Source organism: Euleptes europaea, chromosome 12 (assembly GCF_029931775.1).
Source record: "Euleptes europaea isolate rEulEur1 chromosome 12, rEulEur1.hap1, whole genome shotgun sequence".
NCBI lineage: Eukaryota > Metazoa > Chordata > Lepidosauria > Squamata > Sphaerodactylidae > Euleptes > Euleptes europaea.
Window position 1 is genome coordinate 53,236,688 of NC_079323.1, and position 15,891 is coordinate 53,252,578.

A 15,891-nucleotide genomic window follows, 5' to 3' on the forward strand; every position below is an offset into this window, starting at 1 on the left:
TGGTGATGTAATGAAACCCTATTCTGTTCCATGGTTTAACCATAGAGGTTTGACGGAATGACCCAGCATTACTGATAATGCAGGGACGTCACTTCTGGTTACTCTGTAAGCAACATCATTGCATCAGGATGCCAGCAATTGCCCCCACCCCCAGTTTTCTTCTGCTACCCAGCAGAGAGGTGGAGAGAAGGACCAGGAAAGAGCAGGAGATTCCCTGCCCGAAGCAGGAATTTGGCAACCCTAGGAGATTGTGGTTTAGGCTTCTCCTTTTACTTGCTCCAAATGACTTATTTTCTGGACCCTGATGTACACGGGGAGATCTGGACTGGAATTTAGGAAAGGGTCACTGACCTCCCGTTTCTTTCCAGGGCTCATGCAAATGACCGTGCAGATACATAGAAAGATGAAAGTAGACCATGAAAATAGTGTTCTGTTTTGCTTTAGGAAGGTGATAAGCTCCCAGTCAGAGCATAGACTGTTTCTTAAAACTTCCACTGCTATTAATCATGACAAATTATTATTCTTAACAATTTCACATTTTTAAAATGCATTCATTAAAATAAAAATAGTAATAGCTCATAAAAATATTGTTGTGTTTTCACATCTAATTTGTATTATCTCTTTTCTTAAGATTGCTCCCACATCTGACAATGACTTTGGGCGGTACAACTGCACAGCCACAAACCGAATAGGAACACGATCTCAAGAATATATACTAGACTTAGCTGGTAAGAATCTATTTTTAGTTTTTTCTTTAACAATTTAATAATGATGTCTTGCCATAAAGCACAAAATTAATTTTCAAATTAATTTACAAATAAGGGAATCATAGTAGAAATAAAGCAGATTACTCCAACAAAGTAAATAACTAAGATTAGTACACACAAAAACATAAATAGTCTCAGCAAAATCAACACTGTTTTCTATACTGTGTTTTAATCTGAAAATGTCAGGAAAATGAACTTTTGCCCCATCTCTAGTAATGAGCATTGCATGTTTCTTGAGCACGTTACTACAATGGCTCTAAGTAATTTTTAAAAGTCCAATGGGATAAACCTAGTAGTCTGTGGCAGCAGGAAAAACAACATGTAGCATCTTAAAAACTAACAGGTTTACTGTTGCACAAACTTTCATGGGCTAGAACCCAGTTCATCAGATGAATTAAACTGAACTCTTTGTATATAGACAGTGATATATACAGAGGGAAAGAAAGAAAATGTGAATGGTAGAGTTAAAAAGTTATAGCTCACAAGGGGTATGATCTGATAATTTTGATTGTCTTTGGCATTGATATTTCTCTAATTAAACCTCTAGCATGTTACAGCCTTTTAACCTCATAGTTCACATTTTCTTTTCTTTCCTTCTGTGTACACATATCTGTGTACTGGGGTTTCATTTCATGCTTCTAATGAGGTGGGCCCTATCCTGAGAAAGCCTGTTTTCGGCCAGGGTGAGCGGGCTACAATTCGCAAAAATAAATAAATAAAGCTTACGCTACAATAAATTTGTTAACCTTTATGACTGGAACAGAATTTATCATTATTTCTCCATGATTTTGGGTCAAATTGACATTTTTGGAGGCAAAGTAAAATTGTATCAGAAGATGCAGGCTGGTAACAAGAATTTGCATGCACAAACCACAATAAAGCACAGTGATTAGTGCATAATTTACAAAACTATATGAAATAAGAAAGCTGACAAGCCATGCAGATAGGCTATCAAAGCATTATTTGCTGCTGTTATTCAATAGTTTGTAAAGTGTTGTATTATAGAACAAAAATTGAGGTGCTCATTTGGTGTATAAAGGGAATGATTGGAACTGCACTGATTTATTCCAGCAAAGGATGTGAATGAAAGGCAAAGATTTCAACACAACACCAAGCTATTGCGACGTGATGATTATGTACCTCTCTGTCTGGCTTCATTTGCTCTAATTGTTCTTCAGTTCTTAAAGGTTAATTATGCTGGCTAAATGTCACTGTGTTTCCTTCATAAGCAATTAACATTTTCTTTATCAGTTTCTTTATCAGTTTTATGAGAATGACCCTTAATATATATTGTAAAATAGCACGTTCAAAAGAGGAAGAATTAGAGAATTTTCTTTGTTGTAGGGCATTTTTGTGTGAGAAATAATAGGAAAGCAACAACAATAATTGTCCTTAATATCTTAGAAAAAGGTTGTTTGCCAAGAAATACTAAAGACCATCACAAATGTATATTGGTGGTGGTTTATACAAGATACTTCAAGATAAAGATGCTAACAGTAGTTTTAAGAACACACTATCATCTTATGACCATGGCATGCAATATGTTTAGCATTTATTATTTATATCAAGTATTAGAAAATATATGCCTGGAAACCTTGTAGGCCACTCAATATGTCTGCCGATCAATATGTTTAAAATGTAGTAGAAGTCATTTTCTGCTAGTAACAGTGGTTCTAATTTGGAATAAATAAAGTTATTGAACAGTTGAATCTGAGGCAAATGGTATGATTCTTTCCTGTTCCCAGAGTTTCTCACATGCTTACTGACCTGTGTGAATTCTCAACAAGAGCAAGAAGTAGCGTTGCCAGGCCTGGCCCGGAAATAGGGTTGCCAGGTCCCTCTTTGCCACTGGCGGGAGGTTTTTGGAATGGAGCCTGAGGACGGCAGGGTTTGGGGAGGGGAGGGACTTCAATGCCATAGAGTCCAATTGACAAAGTGGCCATTTTCTCCAGTTAATTGATCTCTGTCGGCTGGAGATCAGTTGTAATAGCATGAGATCTCCAGCTAGTACCTGGAAGTTGGCAACCCTACCCAGCAACCAGTGAGAGTAGGGTTACCAGTTTTGGGTTGGGGAAAACCTGGAGATTTTGGGGGTGGAGCCAGAAGAGGGTGGAAGTTGGGGAGGGACTTCAATGGGGTATAGTGCCATATAATCAATCTTCCAAAGTGGCCATTTTCTCCAGGTGAACTGATCTCTGTCGCCTGGAGATCAGTTGTAATAGCAGGAGATCTCCAGCCTCCACCTAGAGATTGGCATCCCTCTGTGGACAGGGACATGGAAGCGGCCATCAGTGACAGTGTGATGCCACTTTTGGGAAAACTGGAAGTGACATCACACCTCTTTAGGAATTGCTGGAAGCTATATAATAAAACCATATAGTTTTGGGTGCCAGTCTCAGAGTCTGAAATCAGAGGCCTGATTGCCTCATTGTCACCCCTAGGGAGGACATGATCATCCCTGAACTATATAAAGCTTTCCTAAACTGGTGGTCTCCTGTTCTAGCCAGAGTCTTTACACGTATCAACAAAACAGGTTTAATTCCCTCTGGCTGGAAACTAAGCATTGTCGTCCCCATCCATAAGAAGGGGAGCAAGACAGAGCCATAGAACTATAGACACATAAGCCTGCTTGATATTGCAGCAAAGCTATATAGCAAACATCCGCTGCATAAATTGGAAGAGTGGGTGACCGAGAACCACATTCTGCACCCACACCAAGCAGGATTCAGAAAGTGATTCGGCACAGTAGATCAGTGCCAAACACTCTACCAACTTGCTTTTTCAGGTGTAAATGGCCCAACCAAAGCGCTATTTGTAGCATTTGTAGACCTGGCCGCCGCATTAGATTCCATCGATAGGGACCGTCTGTGGTCAAAATTATTAACGAAAAACATTGATAAATGGCTACTCTTTTTGTTGTGTGCGTTACATACGGACATCTATGCCCAAATTAGGGTGGCTATAACTGGCTCTTTAACCAACAAAATTCCAATCTGTAAGGGAGTGAAACAGGGGTGTGTTTTGGCCCTCTTGTTTTTAAATTTGTTTATATAGTTTTGGGAGATTCCTAGCGAAGACGAGCATCACTTCTGGTTTTTCCAAGAATTGATGGCAGGTGATCAGCCAGATGGCCATATTTTATTTTATTTTTCTCCCACTACCACTCAGAATGGTGGTGGGAAAGGAGAGTTGGGGATGGGAAATCTTCTGCCCTGACTGGGAAGTTGGCAACCCTAGCAAGAGCATATTCCCTCTCCTTCCAAAAATGGACTGGTTTGTATTTTGCTTTACTGCATATTTGCAGTGATACTAATTTAAACATTACATCTCTTTCCTGCCTTCAGCCTAAGCATATTTTAGTGGTTTATCTGCTGTGCATGAAATAAGTAATGAAGCCTACTTTTTTATTTAGACCTCCTTTAAATATTGAAGTGATATGTACCTTTAAAAAGATACTGTTTATCTGCAGAACAGATTGTCTTGATGTATGACTTGCTGGTGCATGTTGATCTCATTAAGAACTATTAAGGATCTTCAGGGAATTATTTTTTATTTAGAGTGCTTCTACACCACTTTGTTCTCCACTTTAAGCTCACATGGAAAAGCCATTGAAGTGTATCATTTTTTAGAGTTGAATCCTACATCTTTCTTAGAAAATTCATTAAAAATATATATGTTGCATTTTCCAGATAATGTGTAGTCACCTGCATGACAAAATGAAAAACTCAGTACAGAATTCTTAGAACAAATGCAAGATTCAGATAACAACTGTCATAATAATCCAGCGCAAAGGTGGATGGCTGCCCTTGGCTCCTCCCCACTTGGCCTCTGACAGCCTTATTGTACAGCTGTTACAGCAAATGCAGAACTTCGCTGTTTCTGCATTCTCACTATGCTCTTCAAGTTTTTTCTGTAAGCAGTTGTGAGACTCACACAAGAACCTGTCACAGCCCATTTATGCTTTCACCCTTGTCCCTTTGTGAATGCATATGATTTTATTTGCCAGGTAGGTCTTCTGAGGAGCATACCAAGTGACATCCATCCCTTGAGTGGAGTTGGCTTCAAGTCTATGTCCTTTCCATCTACTGGTGCTACTGTATAGGGCTCTGATCCAATATGTGATAGGTGCCATAACTGTACGGCCAACAATACCACAGAATACTCTGGGGAAGCGGTTAGTCATCCCAACTCCTGTTGTGCCCGCTATCCCCCACTTGGGGGGGGGAAGGGCCATCTTGGCAAGGGACTGTGCTAACAGCTTGGTATGTGGCTGCCAGCATCCCTTCTGTTCCTCCACATAAGGCTGCACTCATAGGTTCAGTTTCCCAGAAGTCATCCCCCTCTCATGGCATGGGTCATTCTGCTGGGTAGACCTGCCCTAGGTTGCCCAATATGCACATACGACTAGCCTCAGCTACGGGAGCTTCCCTTTTTGAGGCAGAGCCCAGGGTGTGTGCAAAGGGGGAAGAGGGAAGTGGGTACCAACTCCCAGGCTAAGGCAACTGGATCCCTACCCTTGCTTATCAGTACAAGCATGGCAAACCCCTTCATTGTGTGGGGATGGGGTACCTGTACCCATACTAGTTCTGAAATGAGTCACACAGCAAATACATTTGCTCTCCCCCTTGGGTTTAACTGCTTTGTGCTCCCACTGTGGTGTTATATGCCATCTCTGCATTTTCTTCTATCAAAGGATCTGAAGCTGCATGTCCTATTATGTAAGTTAAGTTGCATCGTGGCTGGGGTTTATATAGTGCAAAAGGAAGCTGTGATTGGGGGAGGGGTTGGCTGCTTCTGGGAAGGGGTGTGATTGGCTACTGGCATAGTTGGCATCCTATCCTATGCAAGGACTTGTGGGTGGGACAACCGCTGCAGAGTGGATGCACTTTGCCTATAGGCTATACCATGATTTTTGCTGGCATACCTTTCTGTTAATTCAGAGGACGGGGGATGTCACTGATTCACCCAACAACTTAGCATGGCAGAGTAGAGATTCGAACCAGGTCTCCCACATCCTAGTCTAACACTCTAATCACTACACAGCACTTCTACGGATGAGAAAACAATGAGTAGAGGTGCAATGGCAGATGTGAACTTCACACACAGCTCAGTATTATTTTCATCATAAAAATTATAGCTAAAGAGTGAACTAGCATTTAAAGGCATCTTGACACAGGTACCAGTGATACAGTGTGGGAAGAACAATGCAGAGCCTCTCCCATTTCCCCATTATTTTTTTCTGACTATAGTATTATTGATGTACTGTTAAACAGTATGTTAAAGAGTTACTTATTTCTAATTATATTATCTTTTCTATAGATGTACCATCTAGTCCACATGGAGTGAAAATTATAGAAGTATCGCAGACAACTGCTGAAGTCTCTTTCAACAGACCAGATTCACATGGAGGTGTTCCTATTCATCATTACCAAGTAGATGTGAAAGAAATCACTTCAGAAACATGGAAGGTTGTGCTTTCCCATGGAGATCAGAGTGAGTCTGCAAAGAGAGAATACCATTAATGGAGTGAATGTGAAACAAGGGTTAAGTGCCTTAGTATTTATTTGCTATTGTTGCCCAATAATGTTGCTTTTCAGAGCACATTCTCTAAAGGTGAACTAAACTATTTTAGGAGATATTCACTAGTATAAACTTGTTTCATACTTGTAAAAGTTCCACAAGTATCACAACAGTCTTGGAGTGTCATGGGCAATATCATGTTAGATTCAGACACTCAAAGAAATCACTAGTAATCTAATGTACTATTTCCAAAATTATAGAAGGGTATTATTGCTTGACATTCCTAGCCCTCTGGTGCTGTTTCCCCTTCTCTCCTCTCTCTTCCACTGTCAGACTTACCACTTTGGGACCAGGGAGGAACAGTACAGTTCCCAGAGTTCCACTGGTGAAAAAAGACTCTGAGCATGGTCAGAATCCTTCACTACAGCTTGGAATCATGGGATGCTTGAATAAGGCTTACTTAGAAATAAATACAGTTAACATTATGGGACATAATGCTGAATAAATCATGGTCAGGATCATGCTTTTAAAATAAATTGATTTACTTTGCTTTGAATGAAGCTAGTGGGTTGCTCTGTAGTTGTTGAGAATAGGGCTGTTGAAAAAAATTCGGTACAGTTCGGCTTCGGCAAAATTCGGCCCTTTTAAATTCAGGCCGTGCCGAAGTTTGAACTCCCCCACTTCGGATCCCCGAAATTCGGGCGAGATCCGGAGTTCGGGGGAAATTTGCCCCCCCCCCCGCGGGCCTTCATGGGGCTTCCCTGAAGGCACGCAGGGGGGACAGATCTGCGCCTTCTGGCTGGGAGGCGCAGATCTGTTTAAAGTGCCCCCCGCGCGCGCCTTCATGGAAGCTCTGTGAAGGCGCGGGGGGGGGACCCTGAATCTGCCAAATTTATTCGCCGAACCCCCAAAGTCGGCAAATTCAGCTCCCCCGTTTCCCGCCTTTTTTGAGTTTGGTTCGTCCTGAACTAAAAACTGCGGAATCGGGGAAAATTCAGCTGTTTTTCGGTTCGGGATGAACCGAATCGACAGCCCTACAGGGGACCTTTACCTTTAAGCAATTTTTAGGGGGCAGGAACATGCACAAGTTCTGGATTTTGTTTTCAGTGTTGATGGTTGGTCTTTATATTTTCAGAGCTATGCCATGTGATTTATTCAACAGTTTTTTTGTATTAATGTTTATCTTTATTAAAAATGGTATAGGTGTTGAACTAGAGTTATCTGCCTTGCAAACTTCCTTTTCAAAGAAAGAGTTTTCTTCCAAATAATATAAATCATCGGTCACTGAAACTGATGTATGGTTATGGTTGTTTATTTTAATAGGAATGAATTTAGACACAAAGAAAACCCACTGATTTCAGTAGAGTTAATTACAAGTCAGTTTGCATGTGATAAAAGTCCAAGTGATCTATATTTGGAAAAGCATCTTGTAATTCTGTTAAATATGGTTTTCAAGCACCAGACTTGATTAGTAACCATTTTAGAACATTTTCACATAATAGCTGCAGCACTCTATGCAATGTATTCATTGAAATGTTCAAAAACTAAATCATAATCTCCTGTGCTTTAAGCATAGGCATCAATCATCAAATCTGCCCTTTTTTAATGTTCTTCAAATACATTAACAGTTTACCGGTAGGCAATGTGTTCATATTTGTAGCACATCAACTTCTGTTTACAAAGTCATGAAATGGTAATTTTAAAATTAATACTTATAGCCAAAAATAAAAGGTACAATATCATCTATTATCAAATACCGAATATTACCAGTTAAGATTGCCATATAGTTTCAACAAAAATACTGGATGCACTTGATATAAATTGTTCACCCCACACACAAAAATTTACACGATATGGGAAGTTTATCCATAACAATCTATGTTACATCTTAATTAGATCATGTCGCTTTTATCAGTTTTTTAGCTGTGAAATGCTGAGTTCAAAAACAGCTAAATACAATTTTACCTTACAAACAAAGGGTAGGGTTTCCAACAACTTGGAGAAAACATGTCCTGTTCCTTTAACAGAGGCTTAATGGGATGTTAATTACCTCCCTGCCATGAAAAGCTTCAACTGCCCATTGCCATGCATTAATGCTCTGCTAAAGGGCAGGACACTGATCCTGAGGTTTTTAGTAACCCTACTGAGAAGAGAGTGCTGTTTGCATTTGATTGTTGGCTAGTAAGTATAATTCCACCATTAGCACAACACAGAAGATTTAAAACAGGGATAGCAGCTTAAATTGGCATTTACCAATACTTAAGCAAAGCAAATAATTGTTTTGCATGACCAAAAGCCAGTGTTCCTGTTGGACATAATCCTGACTCTGTTTTTGTCTACAAATGTGCCAGGATTGTTTGACACAAGACATTTCCTCCAAAGCACCAATTTCAGTGAAGACACAAGACAACAACTTGGGTTTAACTAGTGTATTTAATCAACTGAACTGTTTTATAGTTAAATACGTGAACATAGTTAAATATGCAAATATGGCTGCCTTTTGGGGCACACCCAACCTGATTCCAAACACAGCCAGCACAATGTGCTGAGACATGCCCAGACCTCACCTGATGCTCCTCACCTGATGCTCCCCTCACCTGATGCTCCACACAACCGCTACCAGGTTTGAAAGATGTTGATCAGCACCAAGGGCCACTCCTTTCCAGCCACACCCTGTCACACTATCAGTGGTGTGCTGTTCTGGACACGCTGTCCACCACTTTGGATGTCTCAGGGTGCTTGCCAATCATCCCTAACTATTGTGATCATTGGTTCTTGTAGGTTATCCGGGCTGTGTAACCATGGTCTTGGAATTTTCTTTCCTGACGTTTCGCCAGCAGCTGTGGCAGGCATCTTCAGAAGATGCCTGCCACAGCTGCTGGCGAAACGTCAGGAAAGAAAATTCCAAGACCACGGTTACACAGCCCGGATAACCTACAAGAACCAATGAACTCTGACCGTGAAAGCCTTCGACAATATATTGTGATCATCCCTGCCTTGCCAGGGGGTTAGCCTGGCTTAATACTCCTTGCCCCACCTGCTGACTATAATGCATTTCAGACACTGATACAGGTCAGCTCAATAGGCATTGCATCCCTTGAGAGAGAGAGAAATGCACACCATCACCCCTATACAAATGTGGCATATCATGTTTGATAGAATCATGTGGTATACATACCTTCCTCCATCCCAAACTACCATGCGAATTTCAGCATTCACCTTGGCCCCAGCTCACTCTGTGAGAGCTGGTTTCCAGGCTTCCCTCCTAATTCTTCTATGCAGAAAATCTGACCACACTACAGTTGTCCCTGGAAGAAGATCTTTTACCCTTTTTAGGTCCCTAATGATCCTCCAGGTTAAATCTATTCCTTTTGTCCGCACCATGTCATTCTCACTCATATGTGGGTTGAAGACATTGGGATGACTGCCATCTCTCAAGAACTGGTGGGGAGATGGCAGGAGCTGGCTCACAGCATTCCACACAGGGCCCATCGCAGCACACAGGCCCAACTGTGTCCCTGCTTCAGAGGCAGCAGCTCTCTTGCTTGCCCGGAAGACTACAGGGATTCCCTTTACATGTCTGAAGAAATGAGATCTAGCTTACAAAAGCTCATATTGAAATAAATGGTGTTAATCTTTAAGGTGCCACAGACTAACAGAGCTACTCCTTTGCAATCACTTCAGTTCTAAACAGAATTGGAGGCTGCTTTATGTGGTTAGATGTTTATCCCAAAAGGATATATAAGGGGAAAGTGTTATTTATCAGTATCTCTGTTTAATCTGTCCCTGACATATTTTAGATTGTATTCTTATATTGCATTATAATTATGATGATAAATTTTGAGCTGACTTATTACTAGATGAGAGCATTAAGTGGAATCTGTGTTAGTAGTCTCAGGAATGAACTCCATTCCTAAAAGAACTAGAAAAATGAAGAAATTAATAATTTGACTTCCAGTGGTTATGTGGCACCAGCATTAACTGATTCATTGTAATGAATAATCTCATTTTCACTTCCCAGAGGCTAACTTTCCAAGAACAGATGTTAAATTTAAACTTCATGCTGGTTGCACATCTATTTATATAACATGCATTTAATTATAATTGCAATGTCTAGTCCTTTTTTGGTTTGATTCTTCACACAATAATTACAATATCTTTTTAACAAAATGGTGAACATTACAGAGTAAAATAACAGAAGTAACAGAAGGTATTATTTAAAGCCACAAACACACTAGTTTACGACACTTTTAAAAGTGCAATTACCATAAAGAACAATAAAATCAAGTCATACAACTGGGTGTGAAAGCTACTTTTCTAAAGAAGCCAACCATTGGACATCTGGTCCAGGATAATGTAGTTACATCACTTAACTTAACACAATAACTGGGCAACACATGACATCCCTTACCCTCTTCCCTATCTCCACTGCTTTTCTTCCTCCCTAGATCCTTTCCCCAGGCTCCTTTTCTAAAACCTTCCTTTCTACCTTTAAATGTTAGTTGGGAATGAGAGTTGAGAAGTCAGGGTGTCAGAAGAAATGTGCCTAGATCATACAAAAGAAGGAGCACAATGGAATAGTGGTATAGTTGAGTTCTGTGACCTTTTGCTCCAAGTTTGTGATCTCAAAAGAGGAGTTCTGCATTTACTCCTGATTAATTTTGGAGTGTATTTTAAAGCTCAATACTTGTTTTCCCAATTTTTGCCAGTTCTTAAAAAGAGGAAAAACCCACATTTATTTCATCCTTTCTCTGAATTGCATGAGAACTTTAAAGTTGATTCAGAGTAAAATGGAATTAAATATTTAATTATATTAGCATGTATGTCTTACCTTTTTAGTACTAAAATATTATTAAATTGCAAGTGTCAAATATTATCAAAATGCAAATTGGTATTTCAGTTATTTTGTGTCATTTAAAGTGATTTGTCAGAGTAATAGAATCTAACCACTATCCCTGTTTGCCAACAGTACCACAAAGCCATATGCTATTAGCTGAAATTGTCCATCCATTCAGACAGATAGCATTTTCTTTCTTCACCTACTTGATACAGAATTTTCAAAGATTTCTTGAGGGGAAAAAATCACATGAATTATTTATGGAGCATCATGTTTTATTCCTGTTAGTCTTTAGGATCTGGTCCTGTTATCACATTAGAAACATTTCACATTGAACTGGGGCTAGGGTGCCAGATGGGAGTGATTGAGGGGTGGAGCATTTTTGGGGAGGAGCCTGGGGAAAAAAGTATCACAGTGATATCATTTCAGAGTGAGTACCTGGAAGTGATGTCATAGTATTAGGTGAATTCCTAGAGTGGTGCATGCTGCCATGACATGACTTCTGGGTACTCACCCAGAAGTCATGTCATGATGTTGCACATCTTTATTTGGGCTTCCACTGAATGAGGATGGGGGCCAGAGGGAACCTGGTATGGCAGCTTGTGTTTTTATACCCCCTTAGTAATTACAAAATGACAAAATTCAGTTAGTTAACTTTTATATATTTTCCAGATATTTGTTCTGAGATAGAACTATAAAGATTTTAAGAGACCTCATAGGGCGAAAACGCATGGTCACTTTATCCTTCTTTAATCTCTGTTTCAGCCAGGATTCAGCCTGGATCGAACGCATGCGTTTCGCTTAATGTGCGTTCGATCCTGGCTAAATCAGGGATTAAAGGAGGATAAAGTGACCATGCATTTTCGCCCATAGTAACGTATTCAGAATATCCACATTACATTAGTATTTATTTTTCTTGTTTTATATTGTATCACCTTGTGTTTGTGTGTGTGTGTCTATTAGTACTTATACCACTTTTTATTTGTAGCAGAGAGCAGGAAGAAATTTGATATAAATGTGTCTTGTTTAAATACATTACCAGGATTTTTTTTAAAAATAAATAAATAAATAGTATAACTGCCAGAATTCAACCTTACTTCACTGAAACTCACTTCCATATTACTGCTGTAATTCAAAATCTTCAAGTTCCCTGTATGTTTTTTGGAGAGAAAAATAGGCCACATGCATAATTTCTTGCAGAACAAAATATTTGTTTATCCCTCAAAAGGCCAAGCTCCTGGAGCTGATTAGAGCATAATACACAGGAGGGAGGAACCATCTAGTTCTGTTCCGCAGTTTCATTGGAAGCTGGAATAAAAAATTTCCACTTTGCCAAAACTATGAACTGAATGGTGAGAGCTGGAACAGCTTGCGAGGTACACAAAGGGCATTGAAAGTATTTGTTCCAAAAATGGAATGGGGAGGGACCTACAACTTTGATTAGAGGGCTATAAAGAAAATGGGAGGGTGCATTGCATTTCCTTTTCATCCCAAAGCTTCCAAACACATCCCAAAGCTGATGTTTTCATCCAGCCCCTCCCCCCAAGACTCCAAGACCAGCCCTAACCCCACCTCCAAGACTGAAGACTTTGCTGTTACATTCCACATTCCATGATTGCAAGAGGTCCGAATCCTGGAAAGAAAGTAAAAACTGCAAGTAGGATACAGCATAGCCTCAAGGGGTAATACCCTGCCTCGGATGTCCCAAGGGCCCTGACAAAGAGGGAGAAAAAAAAGAAACTCTTCTACCTGAATCTGGGACTCTGCTTCTATTTTCAGAAAGCATTGGTTCCTATTAGGTATTATTTTCTAAAATAATGGAAGATATATTTAAAAAATATTTTTCAAGACTTTTGGAATATTCAGCTTTCATGTTTGTTTCTGCTCACTGTCCTTCTCTTCAGATTCCTCTTCCTTACCAAGATATGCTCTACCCCCAAAAATCATCAGTTCATATAATCTCCTTGAAAGTGTGCTTCTGGATATACCTGCCTGAATCTGTAAACAAACTGCCAGAGAGAAAATAGGGGTGATCATGTCTGTAATCTCCATATAATGCTATTGTTAATATTATCTTTGGAGATTCAAATACCATTAGAGATGTTTAGAAGAAGAGTTGGTTTTTATATGCCGAATTTCTCTACCTTTTAAGGAGAATCAAACCGGCTTACAATCTCCTTCCCTTCCTCTCCCCTTGTGAGGTATGTGGGGCTGAGAGAATTCAGAGAGAACTATGACTAGCCCAAGGCCACCCAGCTGACTTCATGTGTGGGGAAACCAACCCGGTTCACCAGATTAGAGTCTGCTACTCATGTGGAGGAATGGGGAATCAAACCCGGTTTTCCAGATTAGAGTTCACTGCTCCTAACCACTATACCATGCTGGCTCTCTCTCCATTTCTTCTAGACTGCACTGAGTCCTAATGGGCGGGTTAATATTTCTAAATAGTCTCTAGAAGAATCTTCAGGAATCCCATAAGATTGGGCCTCTAGTACAGTCCATGACCTATTGTGAACTATTAATAAACCTTTACAAAAAGGTTACATGAAAAAAAGATGTCTATCGTATTTAGGGTTGCCAACCTCCAGTTAGGGCAAACACAAGCAATGGATTAGCCTGCTGTAATGGGAAGTCCAGCAAAAAAAAGCAGCAGAGTTGGCTAAGAAATCACAATATTACAACGTTATACTTATAATGTCTATTGGTTGCAAACTAGTATAGCCATAGTGTAGCCAAGAACACGGGGTCATCTGCTAAACCTGGAGGGTGAGAGATTCAAAACAGATAAAAGAAGTATTTTTTCACACAACGCATAGTTAAATTGTGGAACTCCCTGCTCCAGGATGTGGTGATAGCTGCCAGCTTGGAGGGCTTTAAGAGGGGAGTGGACATATTCATGGAGGAGAGGGGTATTCATGGCTGTTAGTTAGAATGGATACTAGTCATGCGGCATACCTATTCTCTCTAGTATCAGAGGAGCATGCCTATTATTTTGGGTGTGGTGGAACACAGGCAGGATGGTGCTGCTGCAGTCGTCTTGTTAGTGGCTTCCTAGAGGCACCTGGTTGGCCACTGTGTGAACAGACTGCTGGACTTGATGGGCCTTGGTCTGATCCAGCAGGGCCTTTCTTATGTTCTTATGTATCATCCAAACCATCAATACTATACAAATCTATACGTCAGATAACTACAATTGATACAGAAAACATTTTCCCAAACACCATATGCCGGGATCATTTAGTCCAAGTCCATACACACAACTCCTTGAGACTGGTGGGTGTGGTGATTCCCAAACTCCCCGGAGTGTAATGCAGGACTTCTTCAATGGATGAAGACTGGTTTATGAACCCATCAAAGGGACAGGGATCCGGTATTCAACCTGTTTCCAGTTGGGGCCTGGGGATACCCTGGAATTATAACTGATCTCCAGACTACAAAGATCAGCTTCCTGAAAATGGCTACTCTGGAAGATGGACTGTGTGGCACTGTATCCTGCTTCAGGTCCCCTCTCTGCAAACCCCAGGGATCAACCCCAAATATCCAGGAATTTCCCAAGCTGGAGTTGGCAACCCTAAGTAGAATGTAATCTGGAGTGTTGTTGTAATTCTGGGAAATCTCCAGATCCCATCCAGATATTGGCAACCATGGTCCTGCAAACAACCTCTAGGTGACCTGCATGACAAACTAGGCCTAGCTGCTTGCTACTGTTCAACAGCAGCCACCCTTCTTAGCTTCTGAGATCTGACAAGTAAGGCTGTTGAATTTAAAAAAATTCGGTATAGTTCGGATTCGGCTGAATTCGGCCCGTTTAAATTCGGGATATGCCGAAGTCCAAACTCCCCCACTTCGGGTCCGTGCAATTCGGCGGGAATTCAAAGTTCGAGAAAAAAATTTGGCCGAATAAAGCCATTAAAAACACAACTGCATCTTTCCGCGGCTCTGGGGGGGCATTTTGGAGGGTAGAGGTCCCAAACTTTCAGCGGAGCTTCAAAGGACGTTTCTTGAAAGACCCCCCAAGCTTTGTAAAGATTGGGTCAGGGGGGGCTGAGATAAGGGCCCCGAAAGGGGTCCCCCCACCCTTAATGTGCATGTCTGAGCAGAGCTTGCCGCCCACGCACAAAGCTCCCAGCCCCGAAAAACAGCTGAGAAGTTTGCAAAGCATTGCAACACGACTGCAGAACAACACAACCTTGTAAGCAACACCTTTGCAACTGTGCAAAGCAACACCTGACACCTGGGAGTTTGCAAACCATGGAAAGGGACAGAGGCAGCTAGCTATGCATAATGAGCAGAAGGGGTGGAATTTCCCCTTTTGCATGGGACTCCAAATACATTCTTTAAGTCACCATTTGAAAACCAGTTTTGAGCAAGCATCCAAATAGACTTAACCACTCTTATGAATGAGGGAAAACCTGAAGACACACAACTGAAACCCCCCCTCAAACCAGGGAGAGAGAGACTCGAGGGGGAACACACCCCCAGGCAGAACCGGCAAAAGCCCCCTTTGGGTTCCCCCCACCCACCCACAGAAACTGCTCCCTCCCCACACACACACAGACTCTGCTTCCCCACACACACACACACACAGGAGAAAAATTATAGATTAAAGCCCCCAAAGGGGTCTTTCTGTGGCTGTCTTCTGTTCCATCAGGAGGGGCTGGGGAGGACTTGTAATCCAAGACGATTCCAATTAGGCACGGATCGTTTTGCTCTGGAGATGCATACAGGATCAGCTGATCCATTCATCCCAATAGGGGAAAGGGGAAA

General features: G+C 41.1%; 1 protein-coding gene across 1 annotated transcript in view; it reads left to right on the top strand.

The window, feature by feature from the left end:
* NCAM2 (neural cell adhesion molecule 2) overlaps positions 1 to 15,891 on the top strand; it is a 271,498-nt gene that overhangs the window by 190,662 nt on the left and 64,945 nt on the right. Inside the window, exons 11-12 of the mRNA XM_056858381.1 lie at positions 632 to 728; positions 6,087 to 6,260. Of these exons, the coding sequence (XP_056714359.1) occupies positions 632 to 728; positions 6,087 to 6,260 (271 nt within the window). The remainder of the gene's footprint in view (positions 1 to 631; positions 729 to 6,086; positions 6,261 to 15,891) is intronic.